We start from the raw sequence: 25,779 nt of genomic DNA, 5'->3' as shown, positions 1-25,779 counted from the left end.
GACAAAGACCCCACTAAAAAGGAGAATTACAGGGCAATAATCCCTGATGAACATGAATGCAAACATTCTCAACAAGATGCTAGCAAGTTGAATCAAACAGTACATTAAAAGAATTATTCACCATGATCGAGTGGGATATATTCCTAGGCTGCAGAGTAGTTCAATATTTGCAAATCAATCAACATGATATACCACATTAATAAAAGAAATGGTAAGTACCATATGATCCTCTCAATAGATGCAGAAAAAACATTTGACAAATACAATATCCATTCTTGATAAAAAAAAAAAAAAACACCACAACAAAATAGGTATAGATGGACCATACCTCATCACAAAGGCCATATACAAAAGACCCACAGCTAATATCCTCAGTGGGGAAAAACTGTGAGAGCTTTTCCTCTAAGGTCAGAAACAAGACAGGGATATCCATTCACCATTACAATTTAACATAGTACTGGAAGTATTAGCCTCAGCAAGCAGACAACAAAAAGAAATAAAAGGCATTCAAGTTGGCAAGAAAGAAGACAGACTTTCACTCTTCGCAGATGACATGATACTCTACGTGGAAAATCTGAAAGACTCCACCAAAAAATTGCTAGAACTAATACATGAATTCAGCAAAGTCACAGGATATAAAATCAATGTACAGAAATCTGTTGCATTTCTATACACCAATAATGAAGCAACAGAAGAAGAAATCAAGGAATCAATCCCATTTACAATTGCACCAAAAACAATAAGACACTTACAAATAAACCTAACCAAAGAGGTAAAAGAGCTGTATTCTGAGAACTATAGAACTCTTATGAAAGAAATTGAAAGAGGACACAAAGAAATGGAAAAACATTTCATGCTCATGGATTAGAAGAACAAACATTGTGAAAATGTTTATACTACCCCAATCTACACATTTAATGCAATACCTATCAAAATACTACCAGTATTTTTCATAGATCTAGAACAAACAATCCTAAAATTTGTATGTCACCACAAAAGACCCCAGATAGCCAAAACAGACCTGAAGAAGAAAAGCCAAGCTGGAGGTATCATGATTCTGGATTTTAAGCTATATTGCAAAGCTGTGGTCATCAAAACAGTATACTGGCACAAAATAGATCAATGGAACAGGACAGAATAGCCAGAAATGGGCCCACAACTATATGATCAATTAATCTTCAACAAAGCAGGAAAGAATATCCAATGGGAAGAAAATCTCTTCAATAAATGGTGTTGAGAAAACTGGACAGCAACATAAAGAAGAATGAAAATGGACCACTTTTTTACACCATACACAAATATAAATTCAAAATGGATGAAAGACCTAAATGTAAGACAGGAAACCATCAAAATCCAAGAGGAGATAACAGGCAGCAACCTCTTTGACCTCAGCTGCAGCATCTTCTTACTAGACATGTCTCTGGAGGCAAGGGAAACAAAAGCAAAAATGAACTAAGACTTCATCAAGATAAAATCTTCTGCACAATGAACAAAACCATCAACAAAACTAAAAGGCAGCCTATGGGAATGGGAGAAGATATTTGGAGATGACACATCTGATAAAGGGCTAGTATCCAAAATCTATAAAGAACTTCTCAAACTTAACACCCAAAAAACAAACAATCCAGTGACGAAATGGGCAGAAGACATGAAAAGACATTTTTTCAAAGAAGACATCCAGATGGCTTACAGACACATGAAAAAATGCTCAACATCACTCATCAGAGAAATACAAATCCAAACCATAATGAGATAATACCTCACACCTGTCAGGATGGCTAAAAGTAACAACTACAGATGTTGGCAAGGATGCAGAGAAAGGGGAACCCTTTTGCATTGTTGGTGGGAATGCAAACTGGGACAGCCACTCTGAAAAACAGTATGTAGATTCCTCAAAAAATTAAAAGTAAACATATTCTATGATCCAGGAATCACACTACTGGGTGATCACACTACTACTCAAAGAATACAAAAATACTAATTTGAAATCATACGTGCACCCGTATGTTTATTGCAGCATTATTTACAATAGCCAAACTGTGGAAGCAACTCATGACCACCAATAGATGAATGGATAGATATGGATATATATGGGTATGTAATGGAATGTTATACAGCCATAAAAAAGAATGAAATCTCACCATTTGCAACAACATGGATGGAGCTAGTACAGAGAATACAGGTTGTTACCAGAGGGGAGGCAAGTGGGGAGATGGGTAAAATAGGTAAGGAAGATTAAGAGTACTCTTATCCTGATGAACACTGAGAATTATGGAACTGTTGAATTACTATTTATACACCTGCAACCAATATAACACTTTGTTAATTACAATGGAATTAAAATTTAAAAATAGAAATAAACAAAAGATCACAAAATGTTAATTCATGGATTCATTTTAGTAATTTGTATATTCCTTGAACTTTTTATGTATATAATCATATCAAATTACTTTCTTAGTATACTTTTAGTTTTTTTCTTTATTGAATTGTCTAGGACCTCCACTTGTAATGTTGACTAGTACTAAGAGCAGATACCATTCCTTGTTTCCAAACTTAAATGGAAAGAATTAGAAATTCCGCTATTAAAATGATGTTTTACAGAAGTTTTTTTGTACATGTTCTTTATCAGATTAAGAAAGTTTTATTTATTTCTACTGTGCTAGGAGTTGAATCATGAATTGGTGAACGTGTCAGATACTTTTTCTATGTGTATGGAGATAATGAAAGGTTTTTCTCTGTTATTCTGTTATTTTCAAATGTAAAGCCAACCTTTTTTATTCCTAGAATAAGCTCCCCTTTGGTCTTAATATATTATTTACTTACCACTACTTTCTATTGGCTAATATTTTATGTACAACTTTTTGTATATGTTAATGAGAGATATTGACCTTCAATTTCCCATTCTTTTTGTTTTGTTTTGTTTTGTTTTGAGAGAGAGAGCAAGCAAGCAAGCAAGTGGGGGCAGCTGGGAACAGAGGGAGAGGGAGAGAGAGAATCTTAAGCAGGCTCCATATCCTGCGCAGAGCGCATTGCGGGTCTCAATATCACAACCATGAGATCATGACTGAGCTGAAAATAAGAGTTGGGTGCTCAACTGACTGACCTACCCAGGCACCTCTTTCTTTTTTTACTGATGTGTAGTTGACATACAATGTCACATTAGTTTCAGGTATACAGCATAGTGATTTGAAAAGTCTGTATGTTATGCTGTGCTCACCACAAGTGTAGTTACCATCTGTCACCATAAAACACTATTATACCATTGACTATATTCCCTATGCTGTACCTTTTATCCATATGTCTTACTCATTCCATAACTGGAGGCCTGTATCTCCCACTTGCCTTCATGTATTTTGTCCATCCCCGCACTCCTCTCTCCTCTGGGAAACATCAATTTGTTCTCTGTATTTATGGGTCTGGCTCTGCTTTTTGTTTGTTTGTTTGTTTTGTTTTGTTTTTAGATTCAAAACACAAGTAAAATCATATGGTGTTTGTTTTTCTCAGTCTGACTTTCACTAAGCAAAATACCCTCTAGGTTCATCCATGTTGTTGCAAATGGCAAGATCTCATTCTTTTTTATGGCTCAGTAGTAGTGTGTGTGTGTGTGTGTGTGTGTGTGTGTGTGTACCACCTCTTGTTTATTCATTCATCTGTTGATGGACACTTGGGTTTCTTCCACATCTTAGCTATTATGAATAATGCTGAAATAAACATAGAAGTACAGATAATCTTTTTGAATTAGTGTTTTTGTTTTCTTTAGGTAACCCAATAGTGAAATTACTGGATCATACGGTAATTTTGTTTTTAATTTTTTGAGGAACCTCCATACTTTTTTCCACAGTGGCTGTACCAATTTGCATTCCTATCACCAGTGCACAAGGGTTCCTTTTTCTCTACATCCTCATCAATACTTGTTATTTCTTGTCATTTTGATTTTAGCTATTCTGACAGGTGTAAATATCTCATTGTGGTTTTGATTTCCCTGATGATAAGTGATGTTCAGCATCTTTCATGTGTCTGTTGGCCATCTGAATGGTCATCTGTTGGTCTTTGAAAAATGTCTATTCATGTTGTCTTCCCATTTTCAATTGAATCATTTATTTTTTGGTGTTGAGTTGTGTAAGTTCTTAATGTATTTTTCATATTAACCCCTTATCAGATATTTCTGCAAATGTCTTCTTCTATTCAGTAGCTTGCTTTTTTGTTTTGTTGATGATTTCCTTCACCATGCAAAAACTTCTTATTTGGGAGTAATCCCAATGGTTTATATTTGCTTGTGTTTCCCTTGCCTGAGGACACATATCTAGAAAGATATTGTTATAGTTGATGTCAAAGAGCATATTGCCTATGTTTTCTACAAGGGGTTTTATGGTTTCAGGTCTCACATTTAAGTCTTTAATCCAGTGTGTTTATTTTTGTGTATGGTGTAAGAAAGTGGTCATTGCATTCTTTTGCTTGTAGCTGTCCAATTTTGTCAGTACCACCTGTTGAAGAGACTGTCTTTTCCTCAGTGTATATTCTTGCCTCCTTTTTCCTAGATTAATTATCCCTATAAGTGTGGATTTATTTCTGGGCTCTCTGTTCTGTTCTGTTTGTCTATGTGTCTATTTTTGTGCTAGTACAATACTATTTTGATTACAACAGCTTTGTAGTGTATCTTGAAATACAGGATTGTGATACCTCCAGATTTGTTCTTTTTTCTCAAGATTGCTTTGGCTTTTTGAGATCTTCATGGTTCCATACAGATTTTAGGACTATTTGTTCTAGTTCTGTGAATGATGCTGTTGGTGTTTTGATAGGTATTGCATTGAATCTTAGACTGCTTTGGGGAGTATGGATATTTTAACAAGATTAATTATTCCAATCTATGAGCCTGGAATATCTCTTCATTTACTCCTTTTTTCTTCAATTTCTTTCATCAGTGTTTTTTTAAATGTTTATTTTTGATAGAGATTGAGAGCTCTAGCAGGGGAGGGACAGAGAGAGAGGAGACAGAGGATCTGAAACAGGTTCTGTGCTGACAGCAGACAGCCCAACATGGGGCTTGAACCCACAAACCGTGAGATCATGACCTGAGCCGAAGTCAGATGCTTAACTGACTGAGCCACCCAGGCGCCCTCATCAGAGTTTTATAGTTTTCAGAAAACAGATCCTTCACCTCCTTTGTTAAGTATATTTTTAGGTATTCTTTTTGGTGCAATTATAAATAGAATTGTTTTCTTTTTCTGCTATTTCATTATTAGTTACAAAAACATAATGGCTTTCTATGTATTAATTTTGCATCTTGCAACTTCACTGAATTCATACATACTAATAGCTTTTTGGTAGGGTATTTAGGATTTTCTATGTGTAGTATCATATCATCTGCAAATAGTGACAGTAACTTCTTCCTTACCAATTTGGATGCTTTTTTTTTCTTTGTCTTATTGCTGTGGCTAGAGCTTTCAGTAACTAGCATGTTGAATAAAAGTGGTGAGAGTAGACATCCCTATCTTGTTTCTGATCTTAGAGGAAAAATTCTCAGTTTTTCACCACTATGTATGTTTGTCATATATGATCTTTATTATGTTGAGTTATGTGCTCTCTAACCCCAGTTTTTTTAGTTTTATCATGAATGAAAGTTGAATTTTGTCACAAGATTTTTCTGTACCTACCAAGATGATCATATAATTTTTATACTTCATTTTGTTGACTTGGTATATCAGTGATTGATTTGCAAATATTGAGCCATCCTTGCAACTCCAGAATATATCCCACTTGATCATGGTAGATGATCCTTTTACCGTATTATTGAATGTGGTTTGATAATATTTTGTTGAGAATTTTTGCTTCTATGTTCTATGTGATACTGTTCTGTAGTTTTCTTTCCTTCCTTCTTTCTTTCTTATAATGTCTCTGGTTTTGGTACCAGGGTAATGCTGGCCTCATAGAATGTAGTTCAAAGCTCTCCTTGCTTTGATATTTTTTGTAATCAACTAAAGAGAATTGGTATTAACTTTTCTTTAAATATTTGGTAAATTCACCTGTGAATCTATCCGGTCCTGGAATTTTGTTTGTTGGGAGTTTTTTGGTTAACAGTTCAATTTTGTTAGTAGTAATTTGGTTTTCAAATTCACATTTCTTCCTGATTCAGTTTAGGAAAATTGTACGTTTCTAGGAGTTCATTTATTTTTTCTAGGTTATCCAATTTGTTGGCATATAATTTTTTGTAGTACTTGCTTATAATCCTTTGTATCTCTGTAGTGTTTTTTGTTACCTCTTTTGTTTCTAGTTTCATTTGGTTCCTTTTTTTTCTTGATCAGTCTGACTAAAGATTTATTGATTTTTTTTTTACATTTTGAAAGAATCAGCTCTTCATTTCATTGACCTTTTCTATTCTTTAAGACTATTTCATTTATTTCTGCTATGATTTTCTCTAAAAAAAAAATGTTGCCAGCATTGGATTTTGTCATTAAAAAGGAAAAGGCTAATTTCATGGGTGAAAATGGGATTTTATTGTTGTTTTAGACTTCTTTATTGGTGAGGCTGAATATTTATCTAGGTAGGTTGTTACACAGTTAGATTTTCTCTTTTATGATTTTATTTATGTCCTAGATCCACTTGTCTATAGGTTGACAGAATACTATTTACATTGTTATTATAAGTTACTAGTTTATACTAGTATAACTAATGTATAGATGATACTAGGCATAGTCCCCCTTCACTCAATTTTTTATCTGAAAAATATTCTCCCCTATTAATGTTTGTTATACTGTAACATTTTTTTAAAATAGAAATTTCAAATTTTTATAAAGTCAAACCTAAATGTGTTGTCTGTTGATCTTCCACTGATTTAACAGTGCTTTTTCTTATCCAAAGAACTGGTTAATATTCACTTAAATTTTCTTTATATTCCTCAATCAATCTGGATTTTATTTTGGTGTAAAGGAGCTCATGAATTTTTGATGTGTATGAGTCTATTTAGCCCCCCCCCCCACCGTTCCAGTTGTATGCAGACTTGAAGCATTTATCTTTTTGACTTACTATTTCCTCCTGACAATTTAACCAATTGATCAGTTTGATATCTTAATTTGTCTTTTCCCCAATACGAAGCCAGTAAACATTGCTCAGGGTACTATAGTCATCAATTTTTGAGCTTTTTTATAGTCCTTTTGTTGTACAGAGACATGCATATGTGTATATTTCAGATGGATAAATTTGCTGGAAATATTGTATTAGTATGGTGATAGTAACCATTTTAAATTATGTCTATTTGAAAAGTTACACATATATGCACAAATTTGTGTCTATATACATATATGCACATATGCACATGTGTGTATTCATTTTAGAAAATATGAAAACACAGATGACCCCCCAAAATCTCCATATTGCCACCACTTAACTAAAATTTAATATAATTAATAATTTAATATAATAAAAATATTTATTTTTCTATCATGCATATAATACCATAATCATACAATATCACATCATGTATATCACACATGTCCAGTGTCATGCATATCACACGCAATCATACTGTACATTTTTGCATTTATTTATTCATTTAAACAGTGCATACATAAATTATAATATCCAACTCATTATCTAAGAAAACCTATTCAGAAAATAAGAACCATATATTACTGTGAATTTATAATTCAGAACAAATTTACTTAAAGCCAGTTTACTTTCTCTGGTAGCTTTAAACAGTGTGTATTTATAGTAGAGGTTAATCAGAGTAGTCAAGCACAACTTTGTAGGCTATTTGAAAACCATCAGTGGATGAGATGGGACTTGGAATTTACATACTCTTATATTCCCTAAATCTCCCCTAAAAGCTGCCAAGTGAGGGACAAGTGAATAAAAGGTAATGACCAAGGGCACCTGGGTGCCTCAGTCAGTTAAGCATCCAACTGCTTATTTTGGTTCAGGTCATGATCTCACAGTTCATGAGTTTTAGCCCCTTGTGCACTCTTAGTGCAGAGCCTGCTTGGGATTCTCTCTCTCTCTCTCTCTCCTCCCTCCCTCCCTCCCTCCCTCCCTCTCCCTCTCCCTCTCCCTCTCCCTCTCCCTCTCCCTCTTTCTCTTTCTCTGCTCCTACCCCCCTCTTGTGCTCTCTCTCTCTCTCAAAATAAATAAATAAACTTCAAAAGAAAAAAAAAGGTTATGACCACTTCAGCTTCCTCCTAAGGAATGGTTTATGTTGGTGCCATGTGCATTTATGTAACATGTGTGCCTATTTTTTTCTAGGAAGTTGTGCGGTTCCTGGATACCAAACATCAAGACCACTATCAAGTCTATAATCTATGCAGTATGTACATAGTCAGATAGTTTGCTACCATCAACGGAAAGCAGATCACTGCATAAAAGAAGATGATTCTGCTTTTACATGTCATTTAATCATAAGTATTTGGTGGCGGTGGAAAGTGAGTTTGAAAATCTCTGTGTTGCACTGGCTCTATTTGGTAGGAAAAGACTGATCAACGGCATACATGCCCTGGTGAGGGAGGCAGGGGGCTTAAGTGGAGGCAGAGCCATGGGAGGTAGAATCTGCCCTAATGGTATTAGGTTTAGGAAAATACTTCTATTTTTCCTGCCAGCTCGTGTTTTGAAGACAGGCAATTCAACGAATACATTTCTAATTCACTACGAGTGCGGTACGAGGACAGCAAAGCCCAAATTTTAAAAAAATGCAAGTAGTCAATAAACAAGGGGAAATACGCTCAAAGAGTAAAACCCTGTAGAAAGCAGATTATATCCCAGTTTACTACGCTGCCTCTCTTGACTTTTCCTGCATATTAAATAGACATTTCCAGGAGGCAAGCACTCGGGTTGGCCACTTTTGCTTCAGCTCTGTGGTGTCTCTCTACCCTATGATAACATGATGAATAGCCTGATAGAAAATTAAAAGTAAGGTCTGTTAGACCCAAATAAGTTGTGCTTAGGTTACTCAAGGTGGACAAACCACTACTATCTCTGTTTTTCAGACTCTTAATATTCTTACAGCAGCAAGAGCCAGTCAGAAACCTTTTAAAGGTGGATAAGGAATTTATAATACAAAAGTATGACTTATTCATAACTTGATCCTTTACTATGTCATTAGGCATAGAAATATGACCCATGCATCATTTCTTGTAGGTGAAAGAGCCTATGATCCTAAGTACTTCCATTACAGGGTCCGGCGAATCATGATTGATGATCACAATGTCCCCACACTAAGGTAAGTTTTATGCCAAGTTGGCTGTCAAAAGAAAGCTAAATACCCTGGCCTTGATTTGTGGGTGTATTTTAATTCAACTAAAAATTTTGCATTTGAAATCAGTGAGATGTTGGCATTCACCAAAGAAGTAGATGAGTGGATGGCTCAAGATGATGAAAACATCATAGCAATTCACTGTAAGGGAGGCAAAGGTAAAAACTCTCTTTTTTCTAAATTTCTAAAATTTCTCTTTTTCTAAATGTTAATACATTAAAGTACAAGAACAAGATATATACTGCTGTTAATTAGTATTAATAGTTATTAACATATTTAACAATTTTTAAAAAATATTTATTATTTATTTTTTGAGAGAGAAACAGAGACAGAGTGTGAGTGGGGGAGAGGCAGAGAGAGAGGGAGAGGGAGACCCAGAATCCGAAGCAGGCTCCAAGCTCTGAGCTGTCATCACAGAGGCCAATGCGGGGCTCAAACTCATGAACTGTGGGATCATGACCTGAGCTGAAGTCAGATGCTTAATTGACTCAGCCACCCAGGCACCCCAGTTATTTTTTTTAACTTTATATTTTTGATGTTTATTTATTTTTGAAGGAGAGAGAGACAGAGTATGAAGGGGGAGGGGCAGAGAGAGAGGGAGACACAGAATCCAAAGCAGGCTCCAGGCTCTGAGCTGTCAGCGCAGAGCCCGATGCAGGACTCAAACCCATGAACCGTGAGATCATGACCTGAGCCGAAGTCGGAGGATTAACCTACTGAGCCACCCAGGCGCCCCATAGGCATCCCAGTTATTAACATTTGTTGATGTTAGCTTCAAGACTGAAGGAAGCAAAGGAAAGAGGAAGGAGGGAGGATGGACGGTAAAGACTAAGGAAGGGAAGAAAATAGGAATAACAGAAGTAAGGAAGATTGAGCATATTTTTTTCTTGTTTCTGACTGCTTGCGTTTCTTCATTTTTGATTTGCCAAAATATCTATGAAAATAAAAACATGTTTAATTTTAGAAACTCAGAACACTTTTATTGAAGATTGTTCTTAAATTTTGTGAGAACCTTTTAAAGTTAAGGAGCCAACAGTGATGCTATTTCAGAAACCAAAAATCAGCGGAATTTTTATAGCATAGAGATACAAAGAAGTTGATTTTGGTGAGGTAAGATGGAAAAAAAGTTTTGTAAATTCAATCAATTTAAGTCGAGTTAGATTTTTCTCTCATTCAGCTTTAGGCTTTAATAATCATCTAAGCATATTTTATAATTTTTGACAAAGAAGTACATTTTTAGTAGGCTACAAAACAGTTTTTTATTGTATTCCAGGAAAACACAATACTTTAAAACTGCCTTAAAAGGTAAAAAATAATAAAATAAAATAAAATAAAATAAAATAAAATAAAATAAAATAAAATAAAACTGCCTTATGTAATTGAGTAGAATCAAGTTTTAGTCTTACCTGAAAACTTATTTCAAGCCCATTAACTAGTAGGTAGATTCTGTCTTTAGTTCCATAGGTTGAAATGTTCTGGATATGTAATTTATAATACCACAGAGAAATGAAGACCATAGGTGGAACCATACGGAATTGCCAGTTTTTGACCATCTCTTATTTACAAAAATGGTCATTTCACGTAGCTCAACCTAAAATATTATCTCTCATGCATGCAACTGACTTCTGTTTTCTTTTAATTAAAGCTAATTCCCTGCTTGAAGGATAAACATTCATTTCAAATTTCATTTTTAAATTTTTTCTGAGAGGGGACTTAAAACTGTTCTGTGTTCACATGTCTTTCATTGACTTTCCTTTAGGATTGCTTGGGGGCTGGCATTCAGGTGGTAGGCACCAGAGTAGCCTCTTTTTTTCAAGTTTTCATTCATATTGATTTTGCTCTCTTCTTGGTGGTTGGTGCCTATACATTACTAGTAGTATCATGATAGTCAGAATATTTTACTATTGATTTATGAGACTACTTTAAATAAAGCGGATGCTAATTTTTTAGTATAGTTGACACACAATGTTAAAATAAAAACACTAGTTTGAAAAGACCTATGCACCCCTATATACATTGCAGCATTATGTACAATAGCCAAGATCTAGAAGCAAGCCAAATGTCCATCAATAGATACTCATCTATTGATGAATGGACAAAAGAGATGTGGGGGGGTGTATGTGTGTGTATACATACACATGCAATGGAATATTACTCAGCTGTAAAAAATGGATGCTGTTTTTTATTAGTAGTTTATATTATAAATATCTCCTCCCACTGTGTCTTTTAACTTGATTATGATTTATTTTGTCACAGAAACCATTCTACACTATGTTAATTAGCTTGGATTTAAATACAATTTAAAAAATAAATATTTATAATTTTGCATGTAGTGAAATTTATCAGTGTGTGTGTTTTTGTGTGTGTGTGTATGTGGTTATGGTTTGTGTGTGTGTGTGTGTGTGTGTGTGTGTGTGTGTGGTTTGTGCTTTTTGTCATGTTTAAGAAATCCAGGCTGTACACTGAGTTAGTGAAGGTATTCTATTACTTATAAAATATTAAAGTTTTATTTTTTACACTTAGGCCTCTAATCTAATTGAGATTTGGGGAGGGAGGTGCTTTTGTTCATATGGACAGACAGTTGTCCTAACCCCATAGATAGCAGGCTCATTTATTCCCTCATTGACTTATAACCCCTTCTTAGTCATGTACCAAGTTTTGATAGAAGTTTGGGACTGTTTCTGAGTTCTTTATACCACACAACTGTAATTTTTTATTTAAAAAAAGTTTTTATTAAAGTATAGTTGATACAATATGTTACAGTAGTTTCAGGTATACAACATACTAATTCAACAAGTCCATACATGATGCTATACTCCCAACAAGTGTAGCTACCGGTCCATCGCTATGCAATGCTTTCATGATACCTTTGACATTGCTTTGCGATGCAATTGACTGTATTCCCTGTGCTGTACCTTTCATCCCCTTGACTTTCTCATTCCATAACTGGAAGTCTGTATCTCCCACTCCCCTTCACCCATTTTACCCAAAGCCTCACTCCCTTCCCTTTGGCAATGACCACTTTGTTTTTTGTATTTATAGGTCTGTTTCTGCTTTTTGTTTTTTACAGTCCACATTTAACTGAAATAATAGGTGTTTGTCTTCCCCTGATTTATCCCACTCAGCAGAACACCCTCTAGGTCCCTCCATGTTGTCACAAATAGTATGACCTCATCCTTTTTATGGCCGAGTACTATTCCATTGTGTATATATGCCACCTCTTATTTATCTAGTCATCTATTTATGGTCACTTGGATTGCTTCCATACCTTGGCTATTGCAAATAATGCTTCAGTGACCAGGGGTGTGAATACATCCTTTTGAATTAGTGTTTTTGTGTTCTTTGGGTAAATACAAGTAGCAAAATTACTGGATCATATGCCAGTTCTCTTTTTAAGGAACCTAAGGAATTTTAAGGAATTCTGTTTTGAGGAACATCCATACTGTTTTCTGTGGTGGCTACACCAATTTACACTCTCACCAACAGTGCACAAAGTTTCCCTTTTCTCCACATCCTCACCAACACTTGTTATTTCTTTTTAATTCTAGCCATTTTGATAAGTGTAAGGTTATATCTAATTATGATTTTGATTTGCATTAACCTGATGATTAGTGATATAGAACATCTTTTCATGTGTCTGTTGGCCATCTGTATGTCTTTGGAAAAGTGTTTATTCAGATTCTCTGCCTCTTTTTAAATCAAATTATTTGGGGGGGGTGGTTGGTATTGAGTTGTGTAAGTTATTTACATATTTTGGATATTAACACCTTATCAGATGTGACATTTGCAAATATCTTCTCCCATTCAGTGGGTTGGCTTTTCATTTTGTTGATGGTTTCCTTCGTTGTGCAAAAGTTTATTTTGGTGTAGTCCCAAAGGTTTATTTTTGTTTCTGTTTCCCTTGCTTGAGGATACATATCTAGGAAGATGTTGCTATGGCTGATGTCAAAGAGCTTTCTGCCAATGTTTTCTTCAAGCAGTTTCATGGTTTCAGGTCTCACATTTGGATCTTTAATTCATTTTTAGTTTATTTTTGGGTATGGTATAAGAAAATGGTCCTGTTTCATTCTTTCACACATATCTGTCCAGTTTTCCCAAAACCATCTATTGAAAACACTTTTTCCCATTGCACATTCTTGTTTCCTTCATCCTAGATTAATTGGCCCTATATCTGTGAGTTTCTGGGCCCTCTATTCTGTTCTATTGGTCTATGTTTGTCCTTTTGTGCCAGTACCATACTGTTTGATTACTACACCTTTGCAGTATATCTTGAAATCTAGGATTGTGATACATTCTTTTTCAAGATTGCTTAGGCTATTTAGGGGTCTTTTGTGGTTTCATACAAATTTTAGAACTGTTTTTTCCTAGTTGTGTGAAAAATGGTATATATGTTGACAGGGATTACATTTAATCTATGAATTGCTTTTGGGTAATACGGACATTTTAACAATATTTAGTCTTCAATTCATGAGCATGGGCTGCCTTTACATTTGTTTGTGTTATCTTCAATTTCTTTCATCAGTGTTTTATAGTTTTCTGAGTACAGGTCTTTCCCCTCCTTGATTAAGTTTATTTCAAGGTATATTATTATTTCTAGTACAATTATAAATGGCACTCTCTTCTTAATCTCTCTTTCTGCTACTTCATTAGTAATGTATAGAAATGCAATGAATTTCTGTATGTTGATTTTGTATCCTGCAATCTTACTGAATTTATCAGTTCTAGTAGTTTTTTGGTGAAGTCTTTAGGGTTTTCTATATATAGTATCATGTCACCTGCAAAGAGTTTTACTTCTTCCTTACCAGTTTGGATGCCTTTTATTTCTTGTCTGCTGTAACTAGGACTTCCAGTACTATGTTGAATAAGAGTGATGAGTAGACATGCTTGTCTTGTTCCTGATCTTAGGGGAAAAGCTCTCAGTTTTTTACCATTGTGTATGTTAGCTATGTGTTTTTCATATATGGCCTTTAATATGTTGAGGTATGTTCCCTCTAAACCTACTTTGCTGAGGGTTTTTATCATGCATGGATATTGTACTTGGTCAAATGCTTTTTCTCCATCTGTTGAAATGATCATATGGTTTTTATCTTTTCTTTATTGATGTGATGTATCATGTCAGTTGATTTGTGAATATCGATCCACACTTGCATCCCAAGTATAAATTCCACTTGATCATAGTGAATGATTTTTTTGATGTATTGGATTCAGTTTGCTAACATTTTGTTGAGGATTTTTGCATCTATGTTCATCAGAGATATTAGCCCATAGTTATCTTTTTTTTTTTTTTTGTAGCACCTTTGTCTGGTTTTGGTATCAGGGTAATATTGGCCTCATAGAATAAATAAATTTCCTAATTTCCTTCCTCTTCTTATTTTTGGAATAGTTTGAGAAGAATAGGCATGCTCTTCTTTAAATGTTTAGTAGAATTCACCTGTGTTGCCATCTGGTCCTGGACTTTGTTGGAAGTTTTTGGATACTGATTCAACTTCATTACTGGTAATCAGGTAAACATATTGTGTTTCTTCCTCATTCAGATTTGGGAAGTTATATATTTCTAAGAATTTATGCATTTCATCTAAGTTGTACAATTTGTTCACATACAATTTTTCATAATCTCTTATAACCCTTTGTATTTCTAGAGTATTGGTGATTATTTCTCCTCTTTCATTTGTGATTTTATTTATTTGAGTTCTCTCTCTCTCTTTTTCTGTCTGTCTCTTTGATGAGTCTGGCTAAAGGTTTATCAATTTTGTTGATGTTTTTCAAATAAACAGGTCCTAGTTTCATTGATCTGTTCTATTGTTTTTTAGTTCCTATTTTGTTTATTTCTGCTCTAATATTTATTATTTCCTTCCTTCTACTGGTTTGGGGTTTTGCTTGCTCTTCTTTTTCTAGGTCCTTTCGGTGGAAGTTTAGGTTATTCATTTGAGATTTTTCTTGCTTCTTCAGGTAGACCTCTATTGCTATACACTTCCCTCTTAGGACAGCTTTTGCTGCAACCCAAAGATTTTGGACCATTGCGTTTTTATTTTTATTTGTCTCCATGCATTTCTTGATTTCCTCTTTGATTTTTGGTTGACCCATTTATGGTTTAATAGTGTGTTATTTAACCTCCATGTATTTGTGCTCTTTACAGATTCCTTCTTGTGGTTGATTCTAGTTTCATAGTGTGTTGGTCAGAAAAGATGGATGCTACAACATCAGTCTTTTCGAATTTATTGAGATTGTTTTGTGGCCTAATATATGATCTATCCTGGAAAATGTTCCATGTGCACCTGAAAAGAATGTGTATTCCACTGTTTGAGGGTGGAACATTCTGAATATATGTTAGGTCCAATGTGTCCAAAGCCATCCATCCCTTCCTGATCTTCTGTTTGGATCATATGTCCATCAGTGTAAGTGGCATGGTAAAGTCCCCTACTGTTATTGTATTACTATAGATTACTTTCTTTGTTTGTTATTAACTGCTTTATGTATTTGGGTGCTGCCATGCTGGGTGTATAAATATTTACAATTATTATATCTTCTTGTTGGATTGTTCCCTTTATGATGATATAGTGCCCTTATTTGTCTCTTGTTATAGTGTTTGTTTTTAAAATCTATTTTGTCCAATGTGAGTATTGCTACCCCGGCTTTCTTTTCACTTCCATTTGCCTCCATCCCTTCACTTTCAATCTGCATGTGTTTTTCGTTCTTTTTTATTTATTTAATTTTTTAGAAACGTTCTTTTCCATCAACCTTATTTCCACATATTTTTAGTTCTGACATAAATCTCTTATAAGCAGAATACAGCTGGGTCTTGCTTTTTATCCATTTTGTCACCCCATGTCTTTTTATTGGAGCATTTAGTCCATTTAAATTCAACGTAATTATTGACAAGTATGTACTTACTGCCATTTTGTTACTTGTTTGTTGTTGTTGTTTTTGTAGTTCTTCTCTGTTCCTTTCTTCTCTTGCTCTCTTCTCACACAGTTAGTTTGCTTTCTTTAGTGACATACTTGGATTCCTTTCTCTTTATTTTTTGCATACCTGTTACTGGTTTTTTATTTGTGGCTACCATTAGGTTTATACATAACATTTTATGTATAGAGCCATCTGTGTTAAGTTTTGGGTCACTTAAGTTTGTCATTCTAACAGCACTAAATTTGTGCTCCTCTCCCCCTCCCATGTTTTAGGTCCACTGTGCCATACTCTACATTCTTTTATGTTGTGAATCCTTTGAGTGATTTTTATAGACACACTTGATTTCATTGCTTTTGTGCTTCTGGCTTTTCTTTCTCCTGCTTATGGTCTTTCCTTTCCACTCAAAAAGTACCCTTCAGCATTTCTTGTAGGGATGGTTTGCTGGTTATAAACTCCTTTATCTTCTACTTGTCTGGGAAACTCTCTCTCCTTCTATTCTGAATGATAGCCTTGCTGGGTAGCGTATTCTTGGCTGTGGGTTTTTCTTTTCCAGACTGAATATATTGAGCCACTCCCTTCTGGCCTGCAAAGTTTCTGCTGATAAATCAGCTGAATAAAAGCAGCAAGCTTTTATTTATTTTTTATTTTTTAAAGTTTATTTATTTATTTTGAGAGAGAGAGAACACGTTGGGGAGGAATAGAGAGAGAAGGAGAGGGAGAGAATCTCAAGCAGGCTCCATGCTGTCAGCAGAAAGCTCGATACGGGGCTCAAACTCATGAACAGTGAGATCATGACCTGAGCTGAGATCAAGAGTCAGATGCTTAACTGACTGAGCTACCCAAGTGCCCCTCTTTTGCTTTATTTTTTTTTGAATATTTATTCATTTTTCAGAGACAGAGACAGAGCATGAGTGGGCGAGGGGCAGAGAGAGAGGGAGAACACAGAATCTGAGGCGGGCTCCAGGCTCTAAGCTGTCAGCCCAGAGCCCAATGTGGGGCTTGAACTCACTGACCAGGAGATCATGATCTGAGCTGAAGTCGGATGCTTAACCAACTGAGCCACCCAGGCGCCCGACTTGCTGCTTTTAAAATTCTCTTACTCACTACTTTTTGCCACTTTAATTACTATGTGTCTTGGTGTGGACCTCCTTGGGTTGATTTTGTTGGGGACTCTCTGTGCCTTCTGGATCTGGATATCTGTGTCCTTTCCAGGATTTGGGAAGTTTCAGCTATTACTTCTTCAAATACATTTTCTGCCCCCTTGTCTCTCTCTTCTCCTTCTAGGATCCCTATAATGTGAATATTATTATGCTTGATGGTATCATTGATTTCCCTTAATATATTCTCATTTTTTATTAGTCTTTTTTCTTCATCCTGTTCAGCTTGGTTGGTTTCCATTACTCTGTCCTCCAGGTCACTGATCCATTCTTCTGCTTCCTTCAGTGTTCTGCTTATTCCCTGTAGTGTACTTTTGATGTCAGTTATTGAGTTCTTCATCTCTGCCCGGTTCTTTTTTATGTTTTCTGTCTCCTTACTGAGGGTCTCACTGAGGTCCTCCACTCTTTTCTCAAATCTAGTGAGTATCTTTATGACCATTTAATTTTTCTATTATGCATATTCCCTCTGTTTCATCTAGCTCGCTTGCTGTGATTTTGTCCCATTTTTTTCATTTGCAACATATTATTTTGTCTCCTCTTTTTGTCTGTCTAGTCTGTTCCTGTGCTAGGAAAGTCAGTTATGTCCCCTACTTTTGAAAGTAGTGGCCCTATGAAGAAGAGATCCTGTAGTGCCCTGAGTGCAATGTCCCCTATTCACCAGAACCTGGTACCTCAGGGGTATCTCCTATATGTGTCGCGTGTGCCCTACTGTCGTGTCTTGGCCAATTTGCCTTCAGTCCAGTTATCTACAATGGCTCTCTTTGCCTATTGTGGGCAGCGTTTCCTGTGGTGTTAGTGGGCCAGTCTGGAGCCTTCTTGGGCTTGAGTTCAGTCAGACCAGGCATTTGCCAGAGATGCAGTAGCACCAAACTGCAGGGCACTTTCTCTGTATTGTCCCTGGAGAAGCTTTTATTGGTGGGCAGTACTAAAAGTCAGACCCGATATCTGCCCCCAGCCCACTGCTGGGGGCCACAGTCGAACTGTTTGTGTGTGGTTTTCTTTCCCTCTCCCTGGGCAGGAGTCCATCTGGAGTGGTGCTGGCCCTGTCAGGGCTGCTTGTACACTGGCACCACGTTGGATGGACATCCAACAAGGGCGTGTTGGATGAGGTGGGCCCACGGAAGAAGCAGGGTGGAGCGTGTGGTGCCAGCAAGGCCCATGCTAGCTCTCTGCTGGAGGGGACCTGCAGCCCCCTGAAACCTCCTTCTGGTGGGTCTGCAGAAGAGCCTGGGGTGAGGTGCACCATTAGCAAAAGCAGAGTGGAAAGTGTTCCTGCTACACTGATTCCCCAGATGTTGGGTATCTAGGCTGGGGGGCTGGGGAGGGAAGCAGTACCTGTCAGCTCTTTTGTTCTTGGAAAACTCTACTGAAGATCCCTCCCCCCTGCAGCATAGGCTCTGAGATGAGTAAACAAATCTCCCTCCCACACATCCGTTTTTCAAACTACTGTTTCTATGCTGTGTCTCAGCTGAGCTGTTTGTTGTGCTGTCCCTTTAAGGAAGGGGACTCAGTTTCCTACAGCCCTCAAGATTTCCCTGAGCCTATCCAGTTGGCTTTTAAAGTTCTAGCTGTTAAGCCACACTGATTGTAAGAGCTAGTGAAGTTAGGCTCCTCTGGTTTTCAAAGCCAAATGTTAGGGAGATTCGTCTTCCCAGTGCAGGCCTCCCGTGCCTGGGGTGCCTGGTGGGGGATCTGCCCTTCTCGCCTCTCCACGCCGCTGGTGTCCTTCCCTCCTACAGACGGTCCTGAGGGTTTTGGCTCCCAATCACTTCTCTGCCCTTCCTACCCTCTTCGATGTGGCCTCTTCTCTACATTTGGCTGTGGAGAGCCTGTTCTGCCAGTCTTCAGGTCATTTTCTGGTTTACTTACACTGTTGTGGGTGTTATCTAGGTGTATCTATGGGACAAATTGAGCCTAGGATCTTTCTACTCAGCCATCTTTCTCGGAAGTGTTTGGTTGTTTTTCAATAATAATTTCTACCTCATGGTGGTCTTGAATATTTTCTTAGTAGACACACAATGTTACATTATGGCCTTGTATATCTTTGTTAAATTCATTCCTAGACATACTGCTCCTGCAAATGGAAGCTGGTTTTTCATGTTACATTTGGATCATTTCCACTTTTTACTATTATGGATGATGTTGCCATTATAAATGTATGTTCCTTGTTGCACATGTACCCCCATTTCTGTTGATTATGTAACTTGGACTGTAAGTTTTGTATTTAGGGTAACGAATCACAGACTTAAATAGCCGATGTCCAAAAACAGTTGAACCAATTTCTACTCCACCGGCAGTGTATGAAGGTTCCATGTTCCATCTCTTTACACAACAATTGGAATCTTAGTCTTATTATTTTTAGCCACTGACTGGGTGTGTAGTTGAATCTCATTATGGGTTTAATTTGCATTTCTTTTATTACTAACCAAATTAAGAAAGTTTTCACAGGCTTATAGGCACTTGAATATCCTTTGTTATGAAGCAACTCTGATATCCTTGCCCTTTTTTTTCTCCTGACCCACTTTTCTCCTGAATTTCTGTTTTTTTCCAATTGACTTTAGGAGTTCTTTATGTATTCCGGATTTCAACCCTGTTATTTGTTTTATGTACTGCAAGAATCATTTTCCACTCTGTATTTTGACTTTTCTGTATCTTAGGAGTATCCTTCGGTTAACAGACATTCTTTGTTCTAACATAGTCTATATCATTCTTTCTCTTTATAAGGCTAGTGGTTTTGTGTCCTGATTAAGAAATCTTTCCCTCAGTTTAAAAAGACATTCTCCTATGATATCTTATAGACAGTTTATTCTATTTGGAATTGATTTTTATGTGTGGTATAAGACAGGGGTCAAGTTTCATTCTTTCCCTATGGCTGTTTGGCACACTGATTGGAAAGACTTATTTCTTTACTGCTCTGAGGGTCATGGTTCAGTTTCTGTAGTTTCTGTTCTGTTCATTGATTTTCATCTATCCATGTGCCTGTCACACAACCATCCTACTTATCATAGTTTTCTACTAAGTCCTGATTTCCAGTCAAAGGAGTCCACCCATCTTGTCCTTTCTCACAACTGTTTGGGGTTTTTTAGGCCATCTGTATTTCCACATAAATTTTTAAATCATCTAGTTAAGTTACATACACACCCTGATGTTATTTTGTTTGAAATTATGTTGAATCTGTAGATAAAAAGGAATTGAAATCTTTACAATACCGAATCTTCCAACCCATGAATGGAATTTCTCCTCATTTAATTAGGACTTCTTCAATCTGTCTTCATAATGCTTTTTCATTTTCTGTACAAATACCTTGTATATTTGGGGGAGGGGACCTGGCGGGCTCAGTCGAAAGAGCAAGGAATTCTCGATCTTAGCGTTGTGAGTTTGAGCCTCACATTGGGTGCAGAGATTACTAAAAACTAAATAAACTTTTTTTTTTAAAGAAAGCTTGTATATTTTTGGTTAGATTTACTTCTAGATATCTTTGATACCATTATAAATGATATCCCTTAAAAATTTTTGTTTTCTAAATGTTTATTGTTGCTCTGGAATGCAGTTGATCTTATTAACCTTCAATTAACAACCTCGCCAAACTTTCTTTTTTTCTTTGAATATAATTTATTGTCAAATTGGCTTACATACAACACCCAGTGCTCATCCCAACAGGTGCCTTCCTCAATGCGCATCACCCATTTTCCCCGCTCCCCAATCCCCCCATCAACTCTCAGTTCTCTGTTTTTAAGAGTCTCTTATGGTTTGCCTTCCTCTCTCTCAGTTTGTAACTATTTTTTCCCCCTTCCCTTATCCCATGGTCTTCTGTTTAGTTTCTCAAGATCCACATATGAGTGAAAACATATGATGTCCTTCTCTGGCTGACTTATTTCTTTCAGCATAATACCCTCCAGTTCCATCAATGTTGCTGCAAATGGCAGGATTTCATTCTTTCTCATTGCCAGGTAGTATCCCATCGTATATATGAACCACATCTTCTTTATCCATTCATCAGTTGGTGGACAGTTAGGCTCTTTCCTTCACCAAACTTTCTTATTCTAATTTATCCATAAATGCTCTTGGATTTTATGGTACATGATCATATCGTGTGAAAATAATGAATTGTAATTTTTCCTCTTCAATTTTTTTTTCTAGCACTGGCTAGAATCTTTGATCCTCTGTTGAATTAGAAGTGGTGATAGCACTCATCCTTGTTCTGTTCCTGCTCTCAGCAGAAAAGTTGCCAGGTCTCTCACCAATGAATTTAGGGTGTGTGTGTGTGTGTGTGTGTGTGTGTGTGTGTGTTTTAGATACTCTTTATCAGATTAAGAAATTCCTTTAATTTGCTAAGTTTTTCTCATGAGTAGATTTTTATCAGACAGTTTTTCTGAGTCCTGAAGATGATATAAGTTTTACCTTATTCTACTAATCTGATTGATCACATTGGTTGACCATCTTTGTATTCCTAGAAGAGACACAATTTTGTTGTGCTCTATTATTTTGCATAAATTGGTGGATATTTAATTTTAATTAAAATTTAATCTTAAGAATTTTTGTATCCAGGCCGTAAGTGTGATTGGCTATGCTTTTCTTTTCTCATAATATTCTTTTCAAATTTTGGCTTCATAAGCCAGAATTGGGTTGTGTTTCCTCTTTTTTTTTTTTAATTCCCTGGGTGAGTTTGTATAAATTGACATTTTTTTTCTTTAATGTGGCATTCTCTAGTGAAGCCACATTGGCCTCCATGTGGGGGTTTGGCCTCATTTTCTTTGTGAGGAAGTTGTAAAATTGTGGTTTAATGTCTTTATTAGATACAGAATTATTTATAATTGTATTTATTCTGCACATTTTGGTAGGGTGTATTTTTCCAAGCACATGTCTATTTTATCTAAATTTTCAAATGTCCTGGCATCAGTTGGTTCAAAATATCAGTGTATTCTAATGTCTACTATAGTGCTCCCTTTTTCATTCCTTATATTACTTTCTTGGTGCCTTCTCTTTTTTTCCTTTGATTAGTCTCTTCAGCGATATATCGATTTTATTAGTCCTTTCAAAGTACCAAGTTTTTTTACTTTATTGATTCTCTTGTTTGTCTTCTACTTCATTAATTACAATTGTTTAGTGTTTCCTTTCTTCCATTTTCTTTGGTTTAACTTGTTCTTGTTTTTTAACTTCTTTAGAGGGATGATGAACTCACAGATTTTTGGCTTTTTGTTTTCTATTTAGTATTTCAGGCTATAAATTTCCCTCTAAGAATTTCTTTAGTTTCATCCCACAAACGTTTATATGTAGTATTTTTTATTGGTATTCAAAATATTTTCTAATTTCCATTGTACTTCTTTCTTTGACCCATGTATTACATAGAAGTACACTTTCTTATTTTTAAACACAGAGGTATTTGTAATTCTCTTTTAGCAACTGATTTCTGGTTGTATTGCATTGTGGTCAGAGAGCATATTACATATTTTTTTTAGTTCTTTGAAATTTGTTTATACTTGCCACAATTTGGTCAATTTTATCAAATGTTTTCTGTGCACTTGAAAGTGTATTATGCTTTGGTATGAACAGTTTTCTGTATCCAATAGGTCATTTGTTAATTGTTTTATTCAAATCTTCTGTTTATTCTTTATTCAAATCTTACCGACATTTTATTTTGGTTTGATTGAAATTTTACAATATAATACCTTTCTCCCCTGACCCCACCATTAGCTTGGAAGTCATATATTATTTTGATATTCCTTTTTGATATTCCTATAGTAATTATATTAAAGATTTCAATCTATATCCTCCATTTAGCTATTGATTTTTTTTATGTTGACCTTGTAGCAATCTACCTGAACTCTCATTAATTTTAGGAGTTAGCTTGTAGATTTACTTTTTTTTTCTAATCTGCAAGTAATGAAAGTTTGTTTCTTCTATTTTTATCCCTATATGTTTTGTTCTTTTTCTTAGTGCACTAAGCCCTGTACTACAATGTTAAGTAGGAGCAGTGAATAATGGACATTTTATTTAGTTCTTGGCTTTAAAGGGAGCGCTATCAACATTTCATCATTAATATGATGTACAGATTTCCTGCTATCTGATAGTAGAACATTTCCATGAACTTTTGTAAGCCAAAATGGTGTAAAACAAAGAAGCAATTGCCATTAATTTATATGGAAAATTTTTGCAGCATTCCAAGACCTGAAAAAATAACCTGTCTTAGACTTTTCTGGTACCTTAGGGCACATCTTGATAATGGAGGCACAAAATAAATCACGATAAAGCACAGATGCTCACAGACACAGTTCAAAGCTCTGGTGGCTTGATGCCAAGTGTAGTTCCCAGGGAAGGACCTGGGCAATGTCACTCTCACTGCTCAGAGTGTGTGCTGCCTCTGTAAATAGTCCCTGCAAAACAAAAGTGGAACAGTATTTTTGCTTTTTCCCTTTTTTTAAAAATAAAAGTGAAAATCCTTTTTGGATTTTTTTTGGGTAGCAAAGTAGGTACTAATGTAGATTTTTCATAAAAGCTATGTGGCATCATGCAAACTTGTGTAAAATGGGGGTTCCCTATACCTGGGAAGGTATTTTGGTAGATTCCCTTCATCAAGCTAAAGAAGTTTCCTAGTTTTTCTTAGCTCTGAAAATTATGAATATATGCTGAATTTTAGTAAATGGTCTTCTCTATGTTCATTGAGATGATTGCAAGGTATGTCTCCCTTAATCTGTAAGTATGATAAATTACATTAATATAGGTGTCTGATATAAGAGGATTCTCGGGGTGTCTGGGTGCCTCAGTCAGTTGAGCGTCAGGTCATGATCTGTCTCAGATTCTGTGTCTCCCTCCCGCGCTCTCTGCCCTTCCCCCCTCACGCTTGCTCTCTCTCTCTCAAAAATAAATAAACCCTACAAAATTTTTAAAAAGTGAGGATTCTTGCATTTCTGAGATAAATGGCACTTGGTATTATATATTTTTTCTATTGCTGGATTCACTTGACAAATACTTTAAGTTTTAACATCTATGTTCCTCAGTGACATTGGTATAAAATTATCTTCTATTGTATTTTTGTAGTATTGGCATTTGTTATACTGGTGTTAGTAAATAAACTAAAATTTTTTCTCTTCTCTACTATGATCTAAAAGATTTTATAAAAGACAGGAATTATTTCTTCCTTATAGATTTGGTAGCAATCTCATCTTGTCCTCTTGGAGGGAGGTAGTAAGAAAAACTATAAATATTTTCAACACAGTGTTATTGTTTTATTCAGATTTTCCCTTTTTGAGTCAGTTTAAAAAAATTTTTTTAATGTTTATTTGTTTTTGAGACAGAGAGAGATAAAGCATGAATGGGGGAGGGTCAGAGAGAGAGGGAGACACAGAATCCGAAGCAGGCTCCAGGCTCTGAGCCATCAGCCCAGAGCCGGATGCGGGGCTCAAACTCACAGACCATGAAATCATGACCTGAGCCAAAGTCAGACGCTTAACCAACTGAGCCACCCAGGCGCCCCATGAGTCAGTTTTTTAAACTGATACTGTCTTGAAAATGATTGACTTAAAGTTATCCTTACAATGTTTTTGAATTTCTACTGTACAGTACTTTGCCCTTTTATTTCTAATATTTATGCCTCCTCTCCTTTTCTAAAAATCAGTTTTATAAGAGACTTGCGTATTGATTTTTTGAGGAAAAAAACTATTTTGTTTTCTGTTTCATTAAGTTATTCTTTAATGCTTATTTCAGTTTTTGACTTTAGTAGATTCATTTTCTTTTACTACTCTCTTGAATTGAAAACTTAGCTAATTAAATTTTAATTTTTTAGCTGTATGACTTATTTAAAGTTTATGGGGGTTTTTTGTTAATACTGCTTTAGCTGACTTTCAGTTGTTTTATAGTGACTACTTTTGTTGTTTTTTAGTTTTTTAAAATTCATGATTCTACTAATTCTCCTAAAAATCATTCTCCTGAAAATCATCTGATTTTTAAACACAGAGATTATCTGGAAGTGATTTTTAAACATCTGGATTATTTAAAAATTACTTATTTTAAATTCCCTAGTGTTGGAGCACCTGGGTGGCTCAGTCAGTTGAATGTCCGACTCGTGATTTCAGCCTGGGTCATGATTCCAGGGCGGTGGGATCGAGCCCAATGTTGTATTGAAATTTTCAACCAGATTCTGAGGGAACCGGGAAAAGGAACTGACTGGCAACAAATAGAAATGTCTTGGCTGCATTGAGGGTCCAGCTTGAGTGTTAAACTGTTCCTTTATATTACCAGTGTGAAAAGTTGTATGATTTTTCTCCAGCGGTTTTCTGTACTCTGGTGTCTCTACATTTCTGGTGTAGGAACAGGGGAAGTAGGTGCCCGAACCGACCCAGGGTTAGACTTTTACAGAGTGTGGGTACAGAACCCAGAAACAAGGAAGGCGGTGATTTTTCAGTGTTGACAAAACCAATAGTGAAATTGTCTACCATGCATCTAGGTGGATGAGGGAGTGGTCATGGGACTGGATGTCATGAT

General features: G+C 35.9%; 1 protein-coding gene across 4 annotated transcripts in view; it reads left to right on the top strand.

Annotated features, from left to right (window-relative positions):
* Positions 1–25,779, top strand: part of LOC106972653 (phosphatidylinositol 3,4,5-trisphosphate 3-phosphatase TPTE2-like) — a 184,659-nt gene that overhangs the window by 113,718 nt on the left and 45,162 nt on the right. For 3 of the 4 annotated variants that reach the window (XM_053214776.1, XM_027064747.2, XM_053214779.1), the window contains 3 exons: positions 8,236–8,296; positions 9,124–9,205; positions 9,308–9,396. In XM_053214776.1, the coding sequence (XP_053070751.1) occupies positions 8,236–8,296; positions 9,124–9,205; positions 9,308–9,396 (232 nt within the window). Of the gene's footprint in view, positions 1–8,235; positions 8,297–8,972; positions 9,022–9,123; positions 9,206–9,307; positions 9,397–25,779 lie in introns of all 4 variants that reach the window. The other variant, XM_053214784.1, reaches the window with a different exon arrangement.

This window comes from Acinonyx jubatus, chromosome A1, assembly GCF_027475565.1.
Source record: "Acinonyx jubatus isolate Ajub_Pintada_27869175 chromosome A1, VMU_Ajub_asm_v1.0, whole genome shotgun sequence".
Taxonomy (NCBI): domain Eukaryota; kingdom Metazoa; phylum Chordata; class Mammalia; order Carnivora; family Felidae; genus Acinonyx; species Acinonyx jubatus.
The sequence above is the reverse complement of the archived record's forward strand: the minus strand, read 5'-3'. Positions and strand labels throughout refer to the sequence as shown.